This window comes from Ahaetulla prasina, chromosome 3 (assembly GCF_028640845.1).
Source record: "Ahaetulla prasina isolate Xishuangbanna chromosome 3, ASM2864084v1, whole genome shotgun sequence".
NCBI classification, from domain to species: Eukaryota; Metazoa; Chordata; class Lepidosauria; order Squamata; family Colubridae; genus Ahaetulla; species Ahaetulla prasina.
The window spans coordinates 161,045,120-161,072,967 of record NC_080541.1 but is presented as its reverse complement, the minus strand read 5'-3'; the positions used below and the strand labels follow the sequence as shown (position 1 = coordinate 161,072,967).

Here is a 27,848-nt window from a genome sequence, read left to right as displayed (position 1 = left end):
GTCAAAGGGGAAGCTGACAGGGAAGATTTAAGTTGCTCCTGCTCCTGTCAGAAGTATGAGGTCCAGGGAGATATTGGATCCTATAGTGTGCACTGCAGCACCTCCCTGCCTGCACTCCATAGCAAAGCTAGCTGAGGCATTCTGGGAGTTGAAGTCCACAAGTCTTAAAGTTGCCAAGGCTGGAGACCCCTGCCATAGTGCATATTCACTTGGCTATGCCTAGCCACTGAATCCTCTGCCTGGCCATGCTCACACAAGCCATTGCACCTACCTGCTCTCCACCTGTCTCCACTCTCAACACTCAATGCACCATTGCACAGCATCACAGCAACTCCCCTACACAAGTATGTTCACACTGTGCCACAGCAATCTCCCTGCCTAACTATGCTTGCACCAGGCCACAGTACCCATCCCTGCAGGCCTGTTTCTGAACTGCTTCCAAAGGCTTGTCATGACTGGGGCTTCTGGTTTCCTGTTGGCTTCCCCACTGACTTTGCTTGTTGGAAGGCAGTAGGAAATCTCAAGTTGTAATCACATGAGGTCCTTGATTAACAATAGCAATAGGAACTGCCAGGATTTCTGACGCTAAATGATGCACATACATGACACACTTTATAACCGCACCGCTTATTGATGGAAATTCTAATTCCAATTAGCCTCATTAAATGAGGACTACTTGTAGTTTAAAACCAATAATGAATACAAAAACCTAAAGATACCATATTAGCACCGGAAGTTCCTGGAATAAGGATTCTGAAATTTAAATAACTACCTAATATCTAAAATTCCTGTTATACTAAATGTATAGGTGTAATTACTTCTCTACAATTATTTCTTGAACCTATGTTGTAACCTAACCTCCAGTTTCAAAGTCCCCAGGACTGAAATACTGTAACTAAAATTTTTAAAAAACTATACAAATCATGTAATCATTAATACAAATTTCAAACAAGAAATAGAGCAATATCAGCATTAAAACATATTTTTCAGGGTATTTCAGAAGTAAAAAATCCAATCAAGAACTTTTTGGAGTAACAGAAGCTAAGGCGAAAAGATACAGCGAGGCGAACACAACAAACTAATTGATATCTGATATCAATTAGTTTTTAAATTTCTCAACTCTAGGGATACTCCACACATTTCAGCAGTAGGTTTTTATAGGACAATGTTCCCAACCACTTAGAATGAAATGTACATCTGAGGTGAACTGGAAAATTTGGATATTATTCATCTAACTAGTTTAACCTACCACATGCTTGAAAATGTACCAAAAAGAGGGTTAGAAATTTAGAAATTTATATGTGCTTGTATCAAGCATTAGACTGAGCAGGGAAACAGAGGAAGCAAGGATCAATAGATCTATCTTTAAATTAGACTAGATCTTCAATCAAACCCAATTACAACTTTTTGAATATGGGGAAGGGGTAAGTTTATAGTCTTTGGGGCACTGATTATGTTGTATACCAGGTAGTCCTTGACTTTAGACCACAATGGAATCCAGAATTTCCATTGTATATCGTGACAGCCATAAGACGAGGTGCCCATGTGAGCAACCTGATTTTACGTCATTAAGTCATTAAGCAAGCACAATGGTTGTTAAGCAAGCCCAGTGTCTACAATGGGTGGTTTTTGTCAGACCAGCAAGGCTTGCTCTTGTGACTGAGGAATGCTACAAACAGGCATAAAAGAGGGCTGGTTGCCAATCATCCAAAATTGAGAACAGAATGCAAGTGTTTTGGCATTGTTTGGGTGTGTGTGTGTGGAACTAATATGATGGGTCATGTTAGCCTTTGAATAAGGACTGCACCAGAGGTGGTATTCAGCAGGTTCTGACCAGTTCTGGAGAACCAGTAGCAGAAATTTTGAGTAGTTCGGAGAACCGGTAAATACCACCTCTGACTGGCCCCACCCTCATTTATACTCTGCCTCCCGAGTCCCAGCTGATCGGGAGGAAATGGGGATTTTGCAGTAACCTTGACCTGCTATGTCTACCAAGCCACGCCTACCATGCCATACCCACCAAGCCAAGCCCACAGAACTGGTAGTAAAAAAAATTGAATCCCACCACTGGATTGCACCCTACTATGCAAGGGATCCAGTCATCTAAAAATATTTGTAATTATGCAGCAGAAGATACTTTTTTGTATCTGTGAGAGAAACCTACCTGCACAATTGTTCTGGAGGGGTTGTGGGCTGTTGGCAGAAAAAATGTCCTTGTCATATTGTGGTGGCTGTACTTTAGTCATTATGTATTTGTTTGCTTTTAACAATATTTATAACCAACCTCAATTCTGACTCTCTGGGTGAGATACAATGAAGAAAAGGTATTGGAAACAGATAAAAGTAATAGATTCTTAAAAATGTGAACAAGAACAGAGCCGCTATATCAAGGATACATACAGTTCACATAACTTAAATGCTAAATATCTGCTGCTGCTTGGTCCTATTTTTGAAACATTTGTTGAGCAGGGACCATCCATACCTCTGGGACAGGGTATTCTTTAAAGTAAAGGCTACCATCGTCATCTGGCCCATGATCCATAAACCTCCTAAGTAGAGAGGGCTTCCAGAGACCTATTCTAAATAGCTAGACTGGTAGAGCTGATTTGATTTTGACAAGTATCCAAATATATCCTGGTGCTGCGTTGTAAAAGTCTTTAAAAGTGATAGTACTTAATTAGTAAATTGGTACTGTACTTCAATTTGACCCTGAAGCCTATTGGCAACCAGGGCAGATTTTTTTTTTTAAGAATAAAGAAGTACATGCTACTAAAGGGGAGTTTTTAATGCCGTAAGAGAAATCTTTCTAAGAAGATTGGAGGATTTTCCCTATAGGGTTGTGTTCTAGAATTGGAATTTGATTGGAATTTGGGCAGGCTATTTCCTGATCTTTCCTACAAAAGGAGTCAGACACTTTTTACTTAGGCGTATATTTTATTCATCCTAGATATATAAAATATCTGAACATTTGATCAGTGTATTTCTAGGTCTTAATGATTGTGGAAAAACATAATAAAAAGTGAGAATCATTTCCGTTCCTGCATTAGGACCATGGTCTACAGTGGTGTGCTTGCTTTTTATGAAGCTTAATTATCTAATTATTTAAAAATGTATTTATTGCACCTTTGAGTTTTAAGATCTGCAAGGTAGCTAACAATAAGATAAAAAACTGACAGGAGCAAAAAAAAAAAAGCTAGGTATGGGTCATATGAAACTTTACATATAAACTGAAAATTAACAAAACTTTCAAGGATTCGTGATAATTGAAAGAAGGTATATGGCAAATAAAACGGGATTCCATTTGAAGAACTTTTAAAGTCCCATTTTTGAACATTTTTTGTCTTTTTAGCATTAGTTTTTTTATGAGATGCATCACATTGCTAGCTTACATTTAGCTTGTGATCAAATAAAACCCTTGAGTCTCCTTTTCCACCTTAAAATCAGGGTTTCATACTTAACTTTGTTGAAATTCATCATTTAGCTCAGTGCTTCTCAATTATTTTCTGTCATGCCCCCCTAGGAAGAAGAAAATATTTTTCGTGCCCCCCGCGCGACTGTAAACACGGGGCTTAGCTTGTTATGACAGTGTTTGCCGAGGTCAAACGCGCCCCCCTTTATGGAGCCTCGCGCCCCCCCTGGGGGGCCCGCCCCACTATTTGAGAAGCACTGATTTAGCTCAATGTTACAGTTTAACAAAATTGTCTGAGTATTGATTTAACTTTGTGACATTATCTACCTTTTCAGTTTCATCTCATCTCAAAATATTATTAAACATCTCAAAGCAAGCTTTTAAAAAAATAAAGCCTAAGACTGAAGCCTCTGATGGTCCAGTCAAGATTTCTGCCCAGATGGTTTTAGAAATTTTACTGAGCACACATTGACTTGATTTTATGTAGTGTTAAATTATAATTTAAATAAACCAGAAGTACTTGGGTTCATACAGTACACAAAAAGTCCAACAAACAACCTGAATTTTCACTTGGCCAGATGTATGAATTAATCCTGTGGATTCAGTTTTTTAAACCAGCTTTGTCTCTGGCTCACAAATTCTGGGATTTGAAGTCCACAGGTTGTAAAGTGGCCATAGTTGCCCACCCCTCCACTATACCGTACAGTACATGGTTGTTAAATCTAAGCCTGAACTCATAAAAGACTCAGATTTTTATATTTAATGTTATTAAAGTTTTCAGATGCAGGGCTACTGATCCTTGATGATTTGCCAGCCATTCAAAGACAAAAGGATCTTTTTGCAAATGAATTTCTATAGAGGGAAGGAACTCCTGTGGAGTGGTTAGAATTCAAGCTGGCCATTCATTAATATAAAATCATATATTTTCAAGTTAGTATTTATGACAATCATCTTTTGTTTGAAATTCAAGGCAATGCACATAGAGTTCTCTTATTTTTTTTATCTCTTTCCATAAAAATCGCCTTGTGCGAAAAATTGGGCAGAGGGAGATTGACTGGCCTCAGATCATCCAGAGAGTTTATGGGGTTGAGATGGACTAGAATCTTGATCTCCAGCTTCTAACCCAACACTTTAACCATTACAACCAGTGGTAGGTTTCGAAATTTTTTACTACCGGTTCTGTGGGTGTGGCTTGATGGGTGTAGCATGGCTTGGTGGATGTGGCTTGGTGGGCACGGCAGGGGAAGGATACTGCAAAATCCCCATTTCCTGGGACTTGGGAGGCAGAGAATAGATGGGGGCAGGGCCAGTCAGAGGTGGTATTTACCGGTTCTCTGAGCTTCTCAAAATTTCCGCTACTGGTTCTCCAGAACTGGTCAGAACCTGCTGAAACCCACCTCTGATTACAACACAAGGTGCAACTTCAATCCATCTGGAGGGCACCAGTTTGGAAAAGGCTCCATTGTTATCTAGATATGTTAGCAGCAAATGGAATGCTGCATTTAGTATAGAAGCATCGCCAGCATTTTGGTTTTATTGCTTATCTATGACTAGCAGTCAACAAAATACAGAGATAGCTGATACAAATGCTATTTAATTATTTTTGTTTATATGGAAGACATGTCATTTATGTAAACTTAATCATCTTTCCATCTTTAGTTTTTTTCTTGCTAAACCAGACTTGCAAGATTAAAAAAAAGACATATGTCTGATACTGTATTTGTATTTGATTGAATGAGTGATTGGCTTTGCAGTTTATCACATCTATCTTGTGGCTATAACTTTGTTTTTAGTTCATGAAGCAACCAAGTGATTTTGTTACATGAACATTGTATGTTTCTACCACTGTCTAACAAGTTAATATGCATTCATATCAATACAGCTTTATGTACAATAATGGATTAACATTTCAGTATAATTTCAGTTATGGTGTATAATTTTTGTTGAAATGAATTTTACTTCATTTGCTATTATCCGTTATCTGTCAGAGTTCTTTTCTTATTCAACCTTGCTTATTTCTGGATGGATGGATGATAAAATGCCCATATCTGAATTAGGGGCATTTTCTGAGGAACTTACCTAGCGCATATGAGTTTTTCCTCCTGGAGAAAAGAAAAATCAAATGTTATTACTGGCTTTTCTGAAGGAAGCAACAGGAAGAGCTGAGCATAATTTTGTCTCTCTTTATAAAGAGAAAGCAACCAAGCAAGCAAAATGCAGATCCTAACTTATTTTCTGTTCCTGCAAATGACTGTTGTGGGATCTTATAATCTAAAGTTATTTATCCCATGGATTTCTTGAAGTGAAAAAAACAAAACCTTTGCTTGGCCCATCCATTGCAGACTTTGAGCCTGAGACACTTATTGATAAAAGTAGTTTCCACAGTGCAAAGGCTGTGGAAGGTTGGAAATACTAAATACTTTAGCAATAACTTGTATTTGAAGAATTATATTTTGCCTTAGTTCCATAGCATCATTCATTCATTTCTTATTCAGCTATGTAGGAACCTTACAACCTTGAAAAACACTCCTTGCATGTGGTAATTAATCTTTATACAATATAGCAAACTGATACAGTTCCTTTGAGACACTGGCCTGGTTCATATAACAGCCATACACTGTTTGTTTGCCTTTAGTAGTGAGCATGTTATATGAATGCAATCACTGTGGTTTAGAAATCTGCTTTATACCTTGTTATGTAATTTAGTTTATAATGTAATATAATTCAGTAAATCATGATGGAACAAACTGTGGGACGTGCAAGGCATGAATCCAGTTAGCATGTGCCGATAGAGCTCAACAGCAGATTACTGTATTACAAATTTTGCCTGCAGATGAAATGAGATAATATTTCTTTACTGCTATAGATGCTGAAGCCAACCAAAGCTGAATTGTGAAATATAGTCAATCTCCACAATAATACAAAATAATCGAATTCTGCAAGTCCTAAAGCTGTAATATAAGATGTATCTGTCTACTGGAGAATCAAAACCATAACCAACTTCCAAATTATGTGATAAAACTGAACTAATGAGTACCCTCACAATTCTTTCAATCTTAACTCATCACCAGGAACTAAAATTAAGAGAAAAACAACTTCTAGTATTCAGATATCATTTTATTCATGTGTGTATCTATGTTTGTGTCAAAGGAGTTGAACTTGACTCCTGATAATTTCATGTGTTCAGCCATTTAGTATTCTTTGCAACAGTATGGAAATTATTTACCATGGAATGATTTTTATAACCTAGTTTATCCTATAACTCTGGGATTCCCTGGAGGCAAATGCCAAGACTATTGAGTTCCTCAGCCACTTTGACTGACGATATGACTCTGTACTGATCCAAATATTTGCAATTTTAGAATGATTTGGAAGGTATCGTAGGCCAATGTCTACTAAGGTCACGTTTACAGCTGACCTTGCCTAGAGGTCTCCCATCCAAGAATTAACCAAGCCTGCAATAAATCAATTTTAAAAAAGCATGATGGATACGTGCAAATGCTGAAAACAATTGTTAACATTTGCAATAATCTTTAAAATGGAAAATTAAAAAAAATAAGTGTAGCTCAGCCTCAGACCCTAAAAATATGACATACTCTAAATCTCTAAGGAACCAGTTTACACTGTAAAATACTTTAAGTATACATACTGTGAGAATAGTTCCATAAAACCTAAATAAATGCAGTCCGTAAAAGAAAACAATCCTAACTTCAATTCATCATGACATTATTTTTTTTCTATTTGCATAGCTACTAAAAAAAGTTAACAAAAAATACAGAAGTTGAAGCTAAATCTTTCTTCGAGCAAATAATTTCATATCATCTAAAACAGTTATAAGTGCTGACAGTTATAATCATATAAAGCAAGGGTAAGGGAGGGATTCTAACTTAAAAGAAATTTAAATAGAGTTTCTCTTAAATAGCTATTAAATAGAAGAAGCTGTTTAATCCAACTCTGTTGCATTTCACTATGCAGTCAGTCTTGTGTTTCATTTCCATAACAAACAAAATAAACTTTAAGCATGACAGAACACGTTCAACAACTCCCTAATGTTCCGCTGTCCCATTTTCTTGTGACTAGCTTCCCAACATCAGGCCTCCACAAATGTATTTGCCAAGTGTCGGAACAAAAGGGAAATCCTTCTTCAATTCTGAACTTGGAAATGTGAGGAGGACACCTTCACACTGTGCTGAATTTGCAGTAGACTTGGGGATATAAAAATCCCCTCCAGAAAGGTGGAGAAGTATGTTTTTAACTTGAAATTTCAATCGTGCTGAACTTTGGATCAGATAGAAACTCACCATCAGTGAAAGATGAACACTAAGGGAGATACGAGAGGCCCACTTCCTTTCTCAATGTCTCTGGTCATGCAGAGCACTATGGGAATGATCAATGGCAACTGTCTCTTATGGCAGTCTAGAAAGCCAAGACTGTGGATTCCTGCCAATCATACTGTTACTTTGGGGAGGAAATGCAATTATTATTCAGCAGACATTTCATTAACAATGGTGAAAGTGTAACGTTTATTACTGTTCTCAGCGTATGCTCCAGAGTCACCTAACATTCAGATTGGAACAATTACTTCCTTTTTTCCTCCTCTTACAACATCCTCAGTACTGGGTGGAGTCTCATTCGGCTCACTTTCACAAATTGTAGAGATTTTTTTGAATAGTACATACAAGCAGCTTAAGGGAAAGCACACAGTGGGAAGGCCCCTTGATCATCACTATTTTCTCCTGCTTCTTCTCTTTAGGTTGTGTACAAAATAATTTGTTCTTTCCAAAATTCTGCCATTTTGCAAAAGATTCCAAAAGCAGAAATAGAAGACGTGTGCATTTTTGCTAAAATGCAGAATACAAATTATATTTGTGACACCCAGCCATTACTGAAACACCACCAATAGAAAAAAGTAAATATATCATTAATAGTTAGATCCATCTCCAGCTACCATGCGGACCACTGCCTTTTTCTACAACTACAAAGATCTATAGAAATCCAGCAACTGAATTAGCATGAAATAGGGTTATGAATTATAACATTTTACCAATGAGAAAATAGCATCCATGAACCACTGGACACCCAGTAGAGAGTAGGCAACCTCCATGTACAAAATATTGCAGCCAATGTACCAAACAGGACAAAGATGGCTCTTCCTCTAGCCAAACAATAGTGATCCCTCATCAAGGCAAAACCAATCTGCCATATACTGATTTCCCCATTCCCAATCTGGCACTTCTGATGATGGGAGTCCGTGTCCAAAAAATCTGGATAGTACCTGCTTGGAGGTCATTAGTAACAGATAAAGGTTGTGCTTGTCTGCATAAGGTATTCATACCGCACCTCATTTTTATTTTATTTTTTTTACTGAGGAGGGGCCAGAACTTTTAAGTTCTGTGTGTGATTGTCTTTGAGAAAAGTGGGCCGAATGTGCCATACGTTCTCACAGGCAAGCCAAACTTGCCAAACATGAATACAGGCCAAGACAACTCCTGGGCCAGAGCAATGTTGAGCTTCTCTACACCAGGGTCTCCAACCTTGGCATCTTTAAGCCTGGCGGACTTCAACTCCCAGGATTCCCCAGCTAGCAAAGCTGGCTGGGGAATTCTGGGAGTTGAAGTCCACCAGACTTAAAGATGCCAAGGTTGGAGACCCCTGCTTAACACGCAGACTTACACACATCCTCTGCGTTTCTGAAATAAGGGCCAATCCAATGGCCCAGGAAAGCCTGGGGTGGGGTGGCAAGCCCATTCCTTCGTGGGGACAGCCAGTCAAGTCAAAGATCTTGGGAAGGAGACACAGAAATTAATCCAAGTTCCTTTAACTGACTCTAATGCGAGACAAGACAAAGACACACACACACACACACAAAATGATAGGCTGAGGATCCGTGAAACCGGTTAGGGAGGCTAAGGGCAGGCAGGGCTCATTGCCTCAGAACCTGGAGCTGCTTCCACGGCCAGGCCCGGGTCTTCGGCTTCGCAACAGTGTGTGTGTGTCTGGTCATCCCCCAGGCGCTTTGGGCGCACAACCGCGCCTGTGTTCTCTAATTGACCACGGGCGGCTTGTGGGGTGGGAGAGAGAAGAAAAAGAAGGTCCCCGAACAGGCTTCCCCGCCCTCGCAAGCGCAGCCGGGACCCGGGGCCAACCAGCCGAGGCAGCGCCACGGACGGCCGGCCTGGCGGCCCGAAGCTCCGTCCCCGCGCCGCAGCCACGCCTCGCCCAGCGCCCCGCAGCGGCGGGAAAGAGCCAGGCGCCCTCGGTGGTGCCCAGCGCCGCCGCCTGAAACCACGCCGCCAGCCAGGGACGAAGGGCAGCGGCGGGCAGAGCCGAGGGACAGTCCTCCCCCGCCTGCCGTCGCCGCAATGGCGAGAGGCGGAGACCAGGGGAAAAAAAAAAACCCGGGGCAGGGAAGGAGGAAGAAGGCGCTGCCTCTCGGCGAGACCCTCCCGCTCTCCCCCAAAGCAGCCCCGCCGCCGCGCCGCTCACCGTCCGCGGGTCCCTTCTCGGCGCCCCCCACACGCCTCCGCCCTCCTCGCCACTCGGGACTCCTCCGTCTCTATGGGCGACCGGAGCTGGCCGACCTCTCACCCGCTCCTCCTCCTTTCCTCCTCCGCGGCTGGCTCCGCCTGGCCCCGGGCGGGGAAGGCGACAGGGCTTCCTGGACCGCCGCCGCCGCCGAGCTCCCGTCTCCCGCTCGCCCTGCCCAGCCCAGCCCAGCCGTGAGAGGCTTCTTCTCCCGCTTGCCCGCGCCCGGCAGGTTGGCTCCGTGCCCCGTGGCGGCCAAGTGTCAGGTTGGGCTGGCGAGGCAGCGGGTGCAGCTGCTCGGTTCAGCCTCGGCTGGCTACAACGGCGTGCAGGGTTGTACGCGGTTGGGCGTGGAAGGTTCGCTTCGACGGGAGGCCGCGGATGCGGGCGGCGCTTCGGGTTCCGGGCAGGCTGGGAAGGCTCTTGATCGCTCGGTCGTCTGGCTAAGCCGAGCCGGTGGCTCCGTGGACCACTCTGTGGACCATTGTGCCTTTAGTCGTTTTCGACTCTTAAATAGGCGATAGATAAGAATTCTACAGGAACCCCATAGAGATTCAGGAGGGCAGGTCCTTTCCCTCCAGTTGCTCTTCGGAGAATAGGAATTTATCCCTCCTAGGCATCCCAGGAAGATGCTCTTACAAGAAATGTCAATTTTTGAAGAGGTTTTCTTGATTTATAACAACAACAACAACAACAACAACAACAACAGAGTTGGAAGGGACCTTGGAGGTCTTCTAGTCCAACCCCCTGCCCAGGCAGGAAAACTTACACCATTTCAGACAAATGGTTATCCAACGTTTTCTTAAAAATTTCCAGTGTTGGAGCATTCACAACTTCTGTAGGCAAGTTGTTCCACTGGTTTTATGGGGAAACTTCAGACCAATCTAAGTCTGGCCATAGACATTTCATTATTTTTTGCAATTTTATTAGGTTTTAGAAGCAGATCCCAGCCCTAGTATAAATTAATTGATGGGTGGCATGTAAATTTAATAAATAAAATAAATTAATTAAAGGTATGTGATTACTGATACTGAGTGTGCTTTGTTTGGAGTCAGTGTGCTGTATGAATACAGCCATTTGGTTTAATAAACTACATTTGGGTGACTACACTACACTGTTTACATAAACCATGGTTTAATTGATATGTGAATTATGTGTGCCAAAGGTGAATTTTCAGGCTCTCTCCACTGCTATTGGTCTTTTCCCCCGAATTGTAATATCGCAGCTAGCCAGTAGATGGCATCAACTCTTTATGAAAAGTTGCCCTTTTAACTATCAAGAAAAAGACAAAAATATATTAGGCAACACTTTTTATTTCAGGCAGAATAAATGATCCTTAAACAGGGCAGAATTTATAGCTATGACTTAAGTAGTCACAGCTATAACTCTGCTTAGTAGATCAATTTTTGCTTCTTTTTTTTCTATGGATATAAGTTGTTGGAAGGTTGAGGCCTACACTTGTTCTTTGGAATGAGAAATGGAAATACTGAATTTGGTAGGCTTGATCCATGCTAGGAGATAAGGCATTCTCTGGATCCATCCATGTTTGATCACTTTTGTGTATTTCTCAACCTTCTCTGTTGGAAAGTCAAACCTTCTCTCTGTAGTTGGGAAATCAACTACAGAGAATTCTAGAGGAAATTGATTGTGTAGGTCATTTTCAGTTGGGATTCAATGTCATTCATAACTTGTTGCTCTTGGGTGACCTTTATCATGAACTATATTGGGGAATATGCTCACTTTGGTCCTACTGACCTCTTAACGGTGTTTAATAACTACTATTCAACTACTTGATAACTATTTGATAGGCTCAAGATACAGAAAGATCTTGACAGACTTGAACATTGGGCACTATCTAACAAAATGAAATTCAACAGTGAAAAAAGTAAGGTTCTACATTTAGGCCAAAAAAACAAAATGCCCAGATATGTGGTACCTTGCTCAATAATAGTAACTGTGAGAGGGATCTTGGAGTCCTAGTGGACAACCATTTAGATATGAGCCAGCAGTGTGCAGCAGCTGCCAAAAAAGCTAACACAATTCTGGGCTGCATAAACAGAGGGATAGAATCAAGATCACGTGAAGTGTTAATACCACTTTATAATGCCTTGGTAAGGCCACACTTGGAATATTGCATCCAGTTTTGGTCGCCACAATGTAAAAAGGATGTTGAGACTCTAGAAAGAGTGCAGAGAGGAGCAACAAAGATGATTAGGGGACTGGAGGCTAAAACATATGAAGAACAGTTGCAGGAACTCGGTATGCCTAGTTTAATGAAAAGAAGGACTAGGGGAGACATGATAGCAGTGTTCCAATATCTCAGGGGCTGCCACAAAGAAGAGGGAGTCAAACTATTCTCCAAAGCACCTGAGGGTAGAACAAGAAGCAATGGGTGGAAACTAATCAAGGAGAGAAGCAACTTAGAACTAAGGAGAAATTTCCTGACAGTTAGAACAATTAATCAGTGGAACAACTTGCCTGCAGAAGTTGTAAATGCTCCAAGACCTCCAAGGTCCCTTCCAACTCTGATATTATTATTATTAGTACTTCTGGATATCTACAAGGGTTGGGGGCACTGTTTAATGATGGATTGCTCCTACCTAAACAGGTACTTTTAGCCGGGATAGCTCAGGCAGTAGAGAAGCCTGTTATTAGAACACAGAGCCTGCAATTACTGCAGGTTCGAGCCTGGCCCAAGGTTGACTCAGCCTTCCACCCTTTATAAGGTAGGTAAAATGAGGACCCAGATTGTTGGGGGGGCAACAAGTTGACTTTGTAAAAAAATATACAAATAGAATGAGACTATTGCCTTATACATTGTAAGCCGCCCTGAGTCTTCGGAGAAGGGCGGGGTATAAATGTAAAAAAAAATATTGGAGAAGCTTGATCCTATGTGAAATGGGGGTTCCATGGGGCTCATTCATCTCCCCTATGTTGTTTTGAGACCACTGGAAGAGGACATCCATCATCCGTAGATGACATTTTACACAGTGTAACCCTGGTTCAAGCCAGAGATATGAATATCCTGAACCATCATTTGAAAACTATGAAGATGGGAATATTGACCAACAAACACAGCTCAAATCTTATCAATGGGTGATCCAATTGATTTTGGATAAGATTGTGCTCCTCCTCTGATTTGTCATGTAGAAAGGGTGAGCAGAGAGGTCCTTCACCTAGTTATGACTCTACTTAGTGATGATGATTAAACACACAGTTTTTATTACAAAGAAAATGAAGGCACAACAGAAGATTGCAGCTTACTTTCCACATCCCCAATAAACGTTTATGTCAGCCTTTTTAATGCACAGCTATAAATGAGAATGTTAAATTGGATGTTAAAAGAAAAATATGGAGTTTTTGTCCCTAAACACAAGCAGGAGTTTTCCATCTGCTGGAATTAGAGATAGAAAGTCTTTCCTATCAACTATCTTTTCCTTGTATGTAAATTATTGCTATTCATTATCTGCATAGCACCATGATATATTTACATGGGATCCAGGAAACCCTAGATTCTCTTTTTTCCAAACCCCCCTTCTTGGAATGCATTGTAGAGAAGTTTTTTATTCTGGTTGTAACTTTGGGAGCCTATCTTTGAAAGAGGTCTCTGCAATATTTGGAATACAGCTGTAGAATTCCAAATTATCTATTTCAGGGGTGTCAAACTTACATCGTCATGGCGGTGTCATGTGTCGTATTGGGACTTTTCCCCCTTTACTAAACCAAGCGTGGGCGTGGTCAGCACGTGACGCATCTGGTTTGAGGGCCAGGAGTTTGACAGCCCTGATTTATTTGATCTAATGGGATTTCTGTGCTGAGTCCAATACTTGACAAACGGAAGTCAGATAAGAGGATCCAGTCATGTCGGAGAGTGTGTTACGCTCAAAATAAAATGTTGCTTAGATTTATTGCCATCACTGCATAAACAAATGAACAATTCTTGGCAGAACAATTCTAAATTAATATTATGACTATATAATAAGGGATCTATTCTTATGACACAGGATAGTTACTATATACAATTCACATTCAGGCTGCCAAAAGGACAAAAAACATAACTAGAAAATATAAAAAGCACCAATAAGTGTGCTCATGGCATTATGGAAATACTAGCTGAGAACATCTTATCTGAGATTTCTAGTTTCTCTTGTTGCTACTGAGAAAGACCAAGTGAATTTATAATAGTGGAATGCGCTTCCAGAGTAAACCCATTTATCATCAGACACACAAGTGCTCTACTCTGTCTCATACTATGTGTAATGCATGTGAATGAGAAGCAGGACATGGCATCCAGCACAGCAGTGACCAGACTGCAGAGAGCCTGCCCAGCCTTCTTGGCACATGAATTCAAGACTCAAGTCAAATGCCGAATTTGACAAAAAGACCAAGGAAGGGTTAAAAAGAACCATAGTGATAGCCATCTTGAAAAGTTCACAGTCCAGGAAAATATTAGAATGTGCAGAAATGAATAGATTAACACTTACTATAAAGGAGAAAGAACAAACTGAATATTATATGACATGGGAGTTATTTTATGAATAGTTGGAAAATAAAAATAGAAGTTAGAAATAAATGGAGATCAGTGAAATATAGAAAACATGTTAAGATAGAGAAGTAAATAATATGTTTCTTAATACTATGACTATTAAGATTATTATATTTAATATTATTATATTCTTATTAGAAGATATGTTAAGAAGGAGAAATGAATAGATGTATTATGCTCATTATTATTATTGTAAGATTAGAGAATCAATATCAATGTAATGAATACTGTTGTAAATTTTGATTGTTATTGCACAGAGATATTTGTACCCAGATGACACACTGTTTAATGGAAGATGGAATGTTTAAGTTAAAAAAATAAATAAAAGTTTTTTTAAAAGTTCACAGTCCAGGTTTTGAAGAGGGAAATAGAGAACAACATTCTGTACAATGGGAGTAGCAGCTCCACACAATTTGTGTATTGTTGGGAGGGAAGGAAAGAGAAAGGGAAGACATCTAAGTTACAAAAAGACGGATTGCAACCACCAACTTTCCCAGCATGCCATATGTCTTTGTGGGCTACTGGTGCTTCTGGCAGTTGTGCTCCCAATTTGGAGAATTCCAGATTAAAGAAGAAGATCTAAAGGCTTTTTCTTAAATTAAAAAAAAAATTAAAGTCTCCAAAATGGATCAGAAGGATTTATCTTGTCGCGACGTCATGGGTTCTCTTCACGGCATGTACAGATAACATACAGTTTTTTCCTCTATACATCACCCAATTTCAAAAAAGCATGTGCTTTCTGGAGAAGAAAACCGAGTCACAATGTAATTGCAAGGAGGTTTTTTTTGTAAAGCATCTGGATCTCCTGGAAGAAAGTGTGGTTGAGTAATGAAAAGGCTGTCTGAGACATGAACTAGAAAAAGAGGCAGACATAATAGGTTTGGCTGAAGGCCAAAGTAATGGAAAGAACGATCACGCAGGGAATGAACAATTTGCAAAACAGCAGAGCAACTCTAAGGTATTTGGAAATGTGGTGAAATCATGCTGGTAGCAGTGAGTGCAATTTATGTCAGAGGAAGCTCTCATTCGGTGAGTGCACATTTTGTAAGAAAAAAAACCAGGTAGGTCTTGACTTATGACGATAGTTGGGAGCAGAATTTCCATTGCTAAGTAAGGCACTTGTTAAGTGAGTTGCGCCCAATTATATGACCTTCTTTTGCCCTAGTTGTTAAGGAAATTCATCACAGTTGTTAGGTGAATGATGCCATTATTAAGTGAATCTGGTTTTACCCTATTGACTTTGTTTGTCAGAAGCCAGCTGAGAAGACTGTAAATGGCGATCATGTGGCCAAAAGACCTTACCATCGTCATAAATACATGCTAGTTGCCAAGTGCCCAAATCTGGTCATGGGATAGTGGGCATACTGTGATGATTGTAAGTGTGATTATAAGATTATAAGTCACTTTTTCCAGCACCATTATAAGTTTGAATGGACATTAAACGATTATTTCGAGTTGAAGACTACCTGTAATTTTTACCAGTTTGGCTCTTTTAAAAAGAAGTTAATATCTTAAAAATTTATAAATATGAGAACTTTTCAGAGGATGCTGACTAATTCTTCAAAATTGAGTGAAGGGAGAATGAAGATATCCTTGACCTATGATGTCCATATTCTCTACATAAGTCATATATAACGATTTAGTGTGATTTTAAAAAAATGAACATACTGGATATAAATGTCATGAATAAATAAAATTCAGCCAAACTTAGTATTTTCCTAGAGGAGGTCAATCTTGACTGCTCTTTAGAAGGCCAGATCCTGAAGTTGAAACTGAAATACTTTGGCCACCTAATGAGAAGGAAGGACTCACTGGAGAAGAGTCTAATGCTGGGAAAGATTGAGGGCAAAAGAAGAAGGGGAGGACAGAGAATGAGGTGGCTGGATGGAGTCACTGAAGCAGTAGGCATGAGTTTAAATGGACTCCAGAGGATGGTAGAGGACAGGAAGGCCTGGAGGAACGTTGTCCACGGGATCGCGATGGGTCGGACATGACTTCGCAACTAACAACAACAAAAGTATTTTCCACCCAAGGAGCAATCTCTACTAATTACTTCAATTCTTTTCAAATCAACCCATCATACAAGCTACAAAGATGTATACTCTTATTTTGCTATTCAATTGGAATGAAATCTTATTTCTTTTTTATTCTGCAATATTTAACCAGTTACTCAAGTTACTGTCTCTTATCAAATGCTATGTGACAAATTGGGAAGAAAATCCTTTTGACCTCTCTGTCTTTCTATATCTCTATTGATCCCTTTGATGATACTAAAGCCTTTATGATGGAAGCATTCCTGTTACTCTGACATGAACCCAGGGATGGGATTCAGCCGGTTCGTACCAGTTTTGGTGAACCAGTAGTTGTGACCTGTGGGTGGGCTTGCCCACCTGCCCTGGCGCTATGCTGTCCTATTTAGCTGTGTTGTTTGAGCCACGCTCATGTGTGCAAGCGCGTGCGCAAGCAAAGTACATGTGCAGAAGGGCACATGCTTGCATGGATGGCGCACACGCACTTTTTCGGTGCCGGGGTGAACCACTTGTTAAGTTATGTGAAGCCCACCCCTTCATGAACCCATTGATTTATTACCGTTAATATATTAGGTAGGTATAGGTTGGTCATTCCTTCTATGCATTATTCCAAATTAAAAAAAGATGTGAAGGTCAATATAACATGTTTTCTCTTTGGATAGGAATACCATGTATCCAAATAATATTACTAATAATTATGAATGTTTCTGATGGCCTATTAATAAGTATATAACGCAAGCGGGGTGTGAAAATATATTTTTTCTTAAAATCTGTCTTGAATAGCAGGAGGGATGCTACTGTCTAAGTTAATCAAGATCAAGATGGATCATGAGCCACCAGTTCAAAGACAGCAGCTTTTGTTTTGGAAGGATTTTTTTTTAACTGGTTTCCAAAGAAAATATCCTTTTACTGTATGAAAAAGGTCACTGATAATAATCCTTCCCTGGAGGTTTCAGTACCAGAAATAGAATGTTTTGTTTTATACTCTGGTCCTTGAGTTTGACTCATTGGATGACTTTGATGTTCCATGACAAATTTGATTATTCTAATTGACCATCTTCTCACTTACCATCCTAAGACTGGATTACAAATAAGTGTACTTGGAAGCTCCCCTATGTTAAAACAATATTGCCTTCATCCTATCCTAGCTTGCAAAGTAAAATACAATGACCAAGAAAATAAAATCATGTCCTATTTTTGCTGAACATGGAATAAACCATAGTATGGATTACCATGTTAAACAGGATTATATCTCCCATGTTCCCATAAAGAGCAGAGATAGGCAACTATGGCCCCTTTACGACTTGTGGATTTCAATTTCCAGAATGTTGGCTGGCTGAGGAATTCTGGGAGTTGAACTCCACAGTTTATAAAGGAATCATAGTTGCCACTCTTGCAATAGACTCTATTGAATATAGTATCCGCTGCAGCAGGGGTGAAATCTACTTACCTTCCCTACCGGTTCAGAAGTACACATTTGGACCCGCTGCGCATCCGCAAAACAGAAGGTCAAAAACAGGTTACATCCTGGTTAAAACCAGGAAGTAACAACGTCTGGACAGAGCCTCGTGCTGCCGCCACTACCAATTCAGCCAAACCGGTCAGAACCAATAGCATTTCACCCATGCACTGCAGTGACCTCCTTCTTTTCCTTCCTTTTTTTAATTTAAAACTCTATGTAAATCTTTTCATTCTTCCCTTCTTGTTTAGGTTTGTTTTATTTTTACTTTGCATCATCGCAACTACTTTAAAAATCCCATGAGGATTTTTAAAAAACAAACAACCAACACCCTCCCCAAATATTATTTGCATATTGTAGCATAACAATCAGAGTGTCTATTACTAAACATCCAAAACAGGAATTAGGAATTTGTGATCCCCTGGAGATTATTGGATTCCATCTGCTATCAACCTCATCTATCTTGACCATTCATCAGAAATTGCTGAACTTAGAATTCAATATTATTATTATTATTATTTATTAAACTTTTATACCGCCCTTCTCCCGAAGGACTCAGGGCGATGTACAGCCAAGATAAAAAACAATAAATATACAAAGTTAAAATCAATTTAAAATACCTATTCAATAATGGCCGAATTAAAACCGTCGAATTGACCAACCTAAAATACCCCATATAAAATTACAGAAAATATAAAAAATTTAAAATTTTAAAATTTAGAAATTTAAAAAATCAGTCCAGTCCCGCTTGGATGAATAAATCAGGACATTCATAGCTTCTTCGGTGCTGATGTAAATCCAACCGGAGAAATGTAAATATAAGGGTTAATATACACATATTTGCATGGTATAATGATGAACAAATGAAGAGATGGTAAAATGGGGAAGGGGGTTTCTGCTATATATAAAGTAACAAACAAATCTCTCTTCAATTCAAGATGTTTTTTTCTGTATGTATCTATTAATAGTTTCATCATTAAAAGAAAAATTAATAAGGGAACAGAATGGAGAAACTTGATATCAAATTATAGCATCATCTACCAGTAGCATGAATCAAATAATTTAATCATATAAGTCAGTGATGGGATTCAAAAAATTTTACTACCGGTTCTGTGGGCATGGCTCAGTGGGCCTTGCATGGCTTGGCAGACTTGGCAGGGGAAGAATACTGTAAAATCTCCATTTCCTCCCGATCAGCTGGGACTTGGCAGAGAATAGATGGGGCCAGTCAGAGCTGGTATTTTACCAGTTCTCCGAACTACTCAAAATTTCCGCTATCGGTTCTCCAGAACTGGTCAGAACCTGCTGAATACCACCTCCGATATGGGTACAGAAGAATCACTGCCACTGTAATTAAATGTAACAACATTATATATATATATATATATATATATATATATATATATATATATATATACCGTCAAACCCATGAGTCTAATCTTCTGATTTTCCCATGGGCCCATGTTATACCTGAATTTTTGTCCTAAATGGATTACTGCCTGCATGGTTTGCATCTGAAAACAAATTTCCAGAACTGAGGTAGATAGATAATGTTAGGAGTAATTTGAGAGGCTTAAAAAAATAAATTGGTCATTAAAGAACTCTGTCTGATTCATATTCATGAGTTGCAATGTATTAAATGGAATAGGCCTTGAAAATAATAGCAAAGTGTATGCATAAAGCTGAAATATGATTCAGCTGCTACCACATGATTAAATCAAGCTACCAGAAACATGGATTTCTTTTTCTGCACATTTGTTCAAAAACAATAAGCAAACCTAGGTAGAAAATTTTCCAACTTGATTAGGTTGAGTGCAATTTTTAAATGCCACATTTATTTAATCTACTGTATGTCAGTTCCATCATTTTTTATATGCTATAACAACTTTATACTTTTTCTATAGTCCCTGAGGTTGGGTATTTTTGAAATAATGAAATAATAAGACAAATAGTATATAGGAAACATTGTTTAAATATGATTATTTAGTAACCATACATTTCATACTCTTGAGATAGCCACTTTTTTTGAGATTGTCAATTTTCTATAAATGGATTTTGTTATCAGAAATAAGGAAACCTAATGCAAACTTGGCTACTATGGTACCTGTTTAGGATTTTATTTATTTATTATTTTATTCAAAACATTTATATAGCCACCCATTTTTCAGCAAACTCTGGGTAGCTCCCAATGAAAGATTAAAAAACCATTTTAAATTCAGACACAGACCCTCGCCACCAAAGGTCTGTGACAGTTAATTCAAGATGAGGCGGCAGTCCTTTTTCATCATGATGATGGAATATAAAATTTTTGGTAGAATATTTGAAGATATTCTTGTAGAGCTGAAAAATGTTTCTTTCCAGCCCCCATTATTTTCCTGTAAATTGTTTTTTCTGACACGTTAAGAAATTCCTTACACAAAGTACAGACTTTCCTTAGTAAAGCTATAAAAGAATTGAATATCTTTAAACCTTGAAAATATAATGGCCTAGATAGAGGCAAACTGGTTAAGAATTTATTCAGGCTATGTAAAGCTAAAACAATGAGGAAAACATATTAATATGATGATTAACAGTTAAACTTTTTTTTAATTAGAAAGAGGGACATAACCTACTTTTTATCCAAATAAAAAGTAACTGTTCTAATATTAAATAACTAGTGTCAGGGAATATTACCAGAAGACTGACAGAACTACCAGTGAACTGAAAACTTTTTTATAATAATGATAGGGAAAAAAATGTTTTTGAGCAATACATACCAAGTTACAGTTCCTCTCTCCTGAAAGAGCTAATGGGAAAGAGGGAACTAAGGTCAATGGACATTTGGCTGATGCTGCAACCAGAAGAGTGTCATGGTTCCAAGCATTATTCACATATTAACAAGTATTTCTGAATAATTATATACCATTTTCAATAATTATGAATACATTCATATTTTGAAAATAATACATATGAAAAAGAATGCAATTGGTAGAAAAAAACAGAACACCAACTACAGCCAATAATAGGTTGTATCAACCATAACACTATAATAAAAGGTCTACCACCTCAACCTCAAGACCTGGGAGAATTATACCTTCATTTGAGAAATGAGGATGTTGACTGAGAACGGCTATAAACAGAAAAATGGACTGGACTTTCTGTGATTCATTTTGTAGCTAAAAAACAAAGAGTCAATGTGACAAATCTTCAAACCAATCTTCTCCAATTTGATGTGTTAGGCCATAAATTTTATGGTAGCTGCGAAATGGAATTGCAGGCCAATGTCGCTGGAGGGTATTATACAGGACAAGGCTGTATCAACCGGCTGTATATTTTCCCCTGCTTTTTATATTGTATTATTTTATGTTTTATGCACTGTTAGGCACACAGAGACACCAAATTGAGATGGGTGAGTTATATAAGTTCTTTAAATAAATAAAAGTAAACTTGAGTCTGCTGCAGGACAAAACATGATTAATTAGCAAATACTTTGTATCTTATGACAATGCCCGCAATACAAGCGTAACTATATTATCTTACGTATGGTTCATTCAGCCCAATTGACAAAGTTTGTTTAGCACATTAAACTATAGCAAGCTACAAACTAGGTTAAAATGGGACTGGCTAATCTGTCTGTGTGTATCACTTTTTGAAAACTAAAATGTCTTGAAGCTTGTCAATTCTTCGATTGTCTGAAGGCTGTAGCACCTAAATGCCATGGATTGTGTAAACTTAAAAGATATATTTTGATAGCCTGCTTCACAATTCGCAAACAGAGGGAGCATCATAAATAAGTCTGTTTTCAAATCATAAGACACCCTGCAGACTGAAACTTACATAATCTTTCTTAAAGCTTTCTACCTCCTTTATGGCCTATTTTCCATATACAATTCTCAGAAGACCAGCTATAAAACAGAATACTGTTATCAAAAGTCATTGGAATCACTCAAGGCAAAAAACGGTGGTTTACAAGCACAAGCCCATATTCTCTGCATGGCTAAAGACAAGGAAGAAGACCATGCAATTTGCTAATGAGGACTGCAGTCTGTAGAAATAGCCTGTTTTTCCAACTGCTTTTATAGATATATAAAAACATTAGTCATGCAGGATAGGATTTTTCCCATCACCCACTTGACAGTCATCAATATCAGATGACTTGAGTTCATTCTTCTACAACCATCTAGCTAGCTAACATGGTTGCCTGTGAAATACCCAGAAGTTGCTTTTATAGCCCAGTTTACAAACCAAGTTTTAGTCATTTTTATAAACAAACCAGGAAACTTTAGTTTAAGAAATGTGGAGAGAAGTAACTAATCAAGACACATGTAGGAAACAGAACAAACACTACTCACACTAGTAACCCTTGATTTAACTTCGTTTGCCACTGGGTTTAAATATTATGCTAAGCCAAAACAAACGAAACAATAAATTACAGTACAACACATAATTATAAAATGGTTTGTAAAGTCTGGTTTACAATGCAACATACATGAAGTAGGCCACTACGATTAGTGTTAGCAAATACTATTAAAACAAAGCTTAATTTAGAACAATGTGTAAAAACAACTGTGTCTAAAAACAGAGAGAAAAGTGTTTGAAATAAATTATGATGTCTGTCGGTCTTTAATAACTGCTAAGATTTTTTTTACCCTTACCTGACAAGTCTCATAATTTGGTTTTCTACTAAATTTATTCCATCAGCATACTTTTCATTTAAAAAGTCCAGAGAGCTAAACTGGTTTAAAGCCAATTTAAATCATATTTGGCTGTCTGCATCTATATTCATGGATTAATTTGGTAAGCTAAAACAGAGTGAATTAGAAGATCAGGTGTTCCATCCCAGTTGTAGCAAGATAAAAAAAGAATAAAAGATGATGGAGTACCAAAATCACCCCCCCCAAAAAAAACCAATTAAATCCACTAAACTTGTCTTTTTAGAAAATCAATCTTGGGCAATTAACAGTTAGAAAGTCAATAAATACACATTAAAAATGCATTTAATTTTAATAATTCACATAAAATCTTGCCAATGTAGGATTACCACATACAAAGTATTTACATATAACATGGAACACTTAAGAACAAAGTTTCTTTCCTACAAATATATATATTCGAAGGACCATCATAAATACCAATAATCTACAATAATCAGAGAACTATCAATAAGCAGATAGTTAAATTTTATCGGAAAGCATTTATTTTTTGCTCCAAGTATATGCAAGCATTAGCTGTAGTACTGTCTAATCCTACTGGTATACTCAGTAGAATCCTGTTGCGATTTGCTCATTCACATTAGTATTTGTAAAAGAGGAAATACGTTGCAAATCGAAGAAAATATAAAAATGTAGCAGTACATTGCAGGTTTAAGATTATTTATTCCACTTTTATCATGCACTTGACCACAGAACAGTATTGACCAGTTTGCAGTAGGCATAGCTGATGCTTGTGCAAAAAGGAACATGCAAAATCCAACCGCCCTTAAATAAATATTCAAACGATCCAACCCACATTTAACACTAATGTCTTACTTAGCCTCTGAAAATCTCAATCAGAATCTTCTCTCACTAGATGTCCTGCAAGATCAAGATTATGCTCTTATTTTAGCCACATAGTAGGTGTCACATCACAGAACATTTGCTTCTCAGTTTATCTTTCTTTCGCCGCTGCTTTGATTTCTTGCCATCCACCTGCAGACTTACATTTCTTCTCTTTTCCAAATTAAGAAGCTCTTCAAAAAGCTCCTGCACATTGTAGTTCATTTTGGCTGAGGTCTCCATGAAGGAGCATTTCCATTTTGTGGCGAGGACTTCTCCTTCACTGGTGCCCACTTCTCTTTGGGGGTCATCACTTTTGTTCCCTACCAGTATAATTGGGACTTTCTGAATGTCTCCTTTGATCTGACAGATCTGCTCATAGATTGGCTGGAGCTCTTCTACGGATTGCCTGCTGGTCACAGAGTATACTAACATGAATGCATGGCCTTTTGACATCGAGAGCCTCTGCATGGCAGGGAACTGGTGGCTTCCGGTGGTGTCTGTGATTTGAAGAGTACAGATGTTCTTGTCACAGCTGATCACCTGGCGATACGTATCTTCAACCGTGGGGATGTATGTCTCCCGGAAGGTCCCCTGTATGAAACGGAGCACCAAAGAACTCTTACCAACACCGGCAGCTCCAAACACAACCACTCGGTAATCATTACTTTGCTCTGGCATCCTGCTTGTTCAGTTGGGGTTCAGTTCAAGAACCTTGAATTTACATGCTCCTTCAGTGAATAGGTCTGTCAAGGGAAAACAAGTTAGATATCAGCAACTGATGTTCCAACTTGTATTTACATTCAACAGTACCCTTCCCTCCAAAACACAGCTTCAAGATTTTAAGCAAGGAGCATGGTGCACAGGGATGACCCTGCCATTAGACAACATGAAATGGCAGTTACTGAGAAGAATCACCAAAATATGGGAGAAAAAAAATACATTGGTTTGGCCCTCCACAAAATCCCAATTTCTCATGTGGCCCGTTGGGAAAATTAACTGCCCAACCCTGGTCTAAACTGTAGTTTAGGCCAGGGGTGTCCAAACTTGGCAACTTTAAGAGTTGTGGACTTCAATTCCTGGCTGAGGAATTCTGAGAGTTGAAATCCACAAGTCTTAAAGTTGCCAGGTTTGGACACCCCTGGTTTAGGTAGTCTCCACCATCTTGAACATTTTCTGCATGTGTTGAATGTAATTTCCAGCTACTGATTCCACGTCAGCATAACTACAGTAGAGGATTCTGGTAGACAAAGTCCATGCTTTTGGGGGAGGGGGGACCAAATAGGGAAAGTTTACCCTAACTTCATAGGAAATTGCCTTGTACTTGTTCAGATCGTTTGTTATTCTAGGCCTATATTTATCAAAGGGATTCCAAAGCTTCAGCACAACTCCTTCTCATAACTAGCTCTCTAATTACCAAAAAAAAAAAAAAAGGCAAACCAGAGATTAAAGTCCCAGATGAGAATCTCCATAGACCTAGAGATTAAAGGTGGAAACTACTGCATGTTCTTAAGGATATTTGGGCTACAGAGGTTGAGACATCCAAAAGTAGCAAAGACTTAACAGTATTCTATCCTTCAATACCGCCGACTAATGGCGATCCAAATTTTTGCGGGCCTAGATGTTCTTAAATGCTAAGCCAAGCCAAAAGCTGACCAGCAACATCCCAGTTAAAGGTTTGCCTATATTGTGATATAATGGAGGCCTATTTCATGCTTAGCAAGCAAACCAAACCACAATGTGGCTTCTTAGTTTTATGCTTCATGTACAAGCTGATCTCCAAACCACATGGTGTCTTTTTCCAAGAGTGCACAGTCCGAATGTTCATACCTACCCAGAATTGAGAATTCCCAAATTCCATTCACATTACAGAACTGCAGAAAAAACAATTGCTACCAACCTGCCTTCCACTGAGGACCTGTATACTGCACGAGTCAAAAAGAGGACTGTGAAAATATTTACAGATCCCTCACATCCTGGACATAAACTGCTACCCTCAAAACGACACTATAGAGCACAGCACAACAGAACAACTAGACACAAGAACAGTTTTTTCCCAAACGCCATCACTCTACTAAACAAACAATTCCCTCAACACTGTCAAACTATTTACTAAATCTGCACTACTATTAATCTTCTCATCGTTCCCATCACCCATCTCCTTCCACTTATGACTGTATGGATGTAACTTTGTTGCTTGTATCCTTACGATTTATACTGATATTGTTTCCCGACTGCATATTTGTAACCTATGACTATCAATTGTTGTACCTTATGATTCATGATGAAGGTATCTTTTCTTTTATGTACACTGAGAGCGTATGCACCAAGACAAATTCCTTGTGTGTCCAATCACACTTGTCCAATAAAAAATTCTATTCTATTCTATTCTATTACATGAAAATCAGATCTATAAAAGGTAAACAGCATCCTAGAGACAAGCCTGACTCCAGACTCCATGGATACAATGATGAAAGTGATCTTAGTAATAGGATCTTGTTGCTCCCTGCTTGGGGAGACTAGAGGTGTATGATTCACTTCCTGAAGGTCAACTCATCTAAATACTAACCAGGCCCAGCCATGTTTATTTACATTGCCTGATAAACCATCTTTAAAGAAAAAATAAAAGCACCACAAGTCAATTTTTCCAGAAAGAAAGTGGTGGAGGAGGCACAACAACCTCTGATACATAAAGACCCCATTCTCAAGCCTGCAGTACTAAATGTTCATAAGAGTTAAGTTTCTCAAAAATAAATTTATTTATTTATTCGCATCTATCCTTTGGAGGGGACTATCCTCCAAAGCAACGGTTAAATTGGCTTGAGATCAACGTTGTTTATATAGACACTTGCCGCGCCCGCGTTTTCTCTCACACCCGGAATTAGAGCCATCCACAAGAGACCGCCCATCATCGAACCGGGATTCCAGCCAAGCGTGGATTCCGACCGTGGAAACGCGCTCAGACACCGAGCTCTCTTCTACCATCACCACCCCCTTCAGGCCTGAGGAAACGACACGCGTTCCTCCGTCCCAACACCCGGAGAGCAGAGCAGGCCTGCCGATCATCGGGAGGTCAAAGAGCGAGGCAGCCTCGGTGGCGGCAGCCCGGCCAAACACGCACCTCGCGGGCAGCCAGGAGGGACCCGAGCAGAAATCCGGTCCGGTATTGGTCGCCTCGGCGTCTTCCTGGGGAGGCCGGATCACTGTCCTCACGACCACCGGGCGACACCAGAAGGGACGCTCCCTGAAAACGAACTACATCCAAGCCACGGCCGTGGAGCCGCTTCCAGCCCCGGGAGAGAGTAGACCTTCCTTGCGCTTTATCTGCCTTGGCTGCGGCTCAACAATCTGGCATCTGCCCGGTGGCCCGCCGCCTTCTCCTGCTCGGTCCGGCTGGAAAGCTGAGCGAGCGGCCAGGGGAGAGATCAGCCCAGTGCTCCTGCCGCCGCCGCCCCATTCATTCATTAAATCATTAAATCGCGCCCCCCACCCCCCGAGAACGTCCCACCAGCATGCAGATAGAGCACGGCGATCGTCATAAGCAGCAATAGCAGCAATGTAATGAGTCGTTAAAAGAATCCGAACCTGGAGAGACGAGCGTGGAAACCAAAGCGAAACTCGGCTTAGAGAGAGACAGCTTCGGGAGAGGGAAAGGGAGCTTCTTCCGTCCAAATGGGGAAGGAAGACGCCTGCTCTTCTTTGGGTGAAGTTCTTAGGATTGCGGAGGGACCAAGCGGCGGCTGAGCCGGTGGGCTGGAGAGAAGCGATCCCCGTGGGATCTCCCCTTCTCTGTGGAAGCGGGCAGGGTCTCTGACGCGCCAAGATCAGAATGTGGGAAGTGCTGCACCTGTTGAATTATCTTGCTTGGTCATTCACGGTGACACGTCAGAGGAATGAAACGACAGCAGCCTTTATATATATATCAGAGGTGGGTTTCAGCAGTTCTGACCAGTTCTGGAGAACCAGTGGCTGAGATTTTGAGTAGTTCAGAGAACCGGTAAATACTAGCTCTGACTGGTCCTGCCCCCATCTATTCTCTGCCTCCCGAGTCCCAGTTGATCGGGAAGAAATGGGGATTTTGCAGTATCCTTCCCCTGCCATGCCCATCAAGCCATGCCATGCCATGCCATGCCATGCCACGCCCACCAAATCACATCCACAGAACCAGTAGTAAAAATTTTATATATATATATATGGAGTGTTCTTTTTGAATAATAAAAGGGATCTAGAATACTTCCCTCTTTCTTGCAGCAATCTCAGCTGTCCATTATAATACGAAATGCTAATAAATCTAGGAGGTCCTATATTAAAGCAATGATAAGAACCAAAGCAGTACAGATAATTCTGGACAGCTCGTTTAGTGACT

General features: G+C 39.7%; 2 protein-coding genes across 8 annotated transcripts in view; both read right to left on the bottom strand.

Annotated features, from left to right (window-relative positions):
• LOC131196323 (guanine nucleotide-binding protein G(I)/G(S)/G(O) subunit gamma-12) overlaps positions 1-10,053 on the bottom strand; it is a 51,586-nt gene extending 41,533 nt beyond the window's left edge. For 2 of the 6 annotated variants that reach the window (XM_058178971.1, XM_058178967.1), the window contains exon 1: positions 9,896-10,053. The gene's annotated coding sequence lies outside the window, so the exon portion shown is untranslated. The remainder of the gene's footprint in view (positions 1-9,895) is intronic. The other 4 variants (XM_058178972.1, XM_058178968.1, XM_058178970.1 and 1 more) reach the window with 4 other exon arrangements.
• A 12,905-nt stretch (positions 10,054-22,958) lies between these two features.
• DIRAS3 (DIRAS family GTPase 3) lies at positions 22,959-27,249 on the bottom strand. Of its 2 annotated transcripts, none has more exons than XM_058177184.1 (2): positions 27,068-27,249; positions 22,959-24,228 (listed from the first exon to the last, which is right to left on the bottom strand). In XM_058177184.1, the coding sequence occupies exon 2, from the start codon at positions 24,161-24,163 to the stop codon at positions 23,567-23,569; it is 597 nt and encodes a 198-aa protein (XP_058033167.1). In that variant the 5' UTR covers positions 24,164-24,228; positions 27,068-27,249; the 3' UTR covers positions 22,959-23,566. The 2 variants fall into 2 exon arrangements, with proteins under 2 accessions (XP_058033167.1, XP_058033168.1); XM_058177185.1 differs by lacking the exon at positions 27,068-27,249 and adding an exon at positions 26,604-26,860.
• Positions 27,250-27,848: the final 599 nt, after the last annotated feature.

What these genes read in the sequence shown, in the direction of transcription:
- DIRAS3 (XM_058177184.1), bottom strand. Translation starts at nt 24,163, where the DNA reads ATGCCAGAGCAAAGTAATGATTACCGAGTGGTTGTGTTTGGAGCTGCC.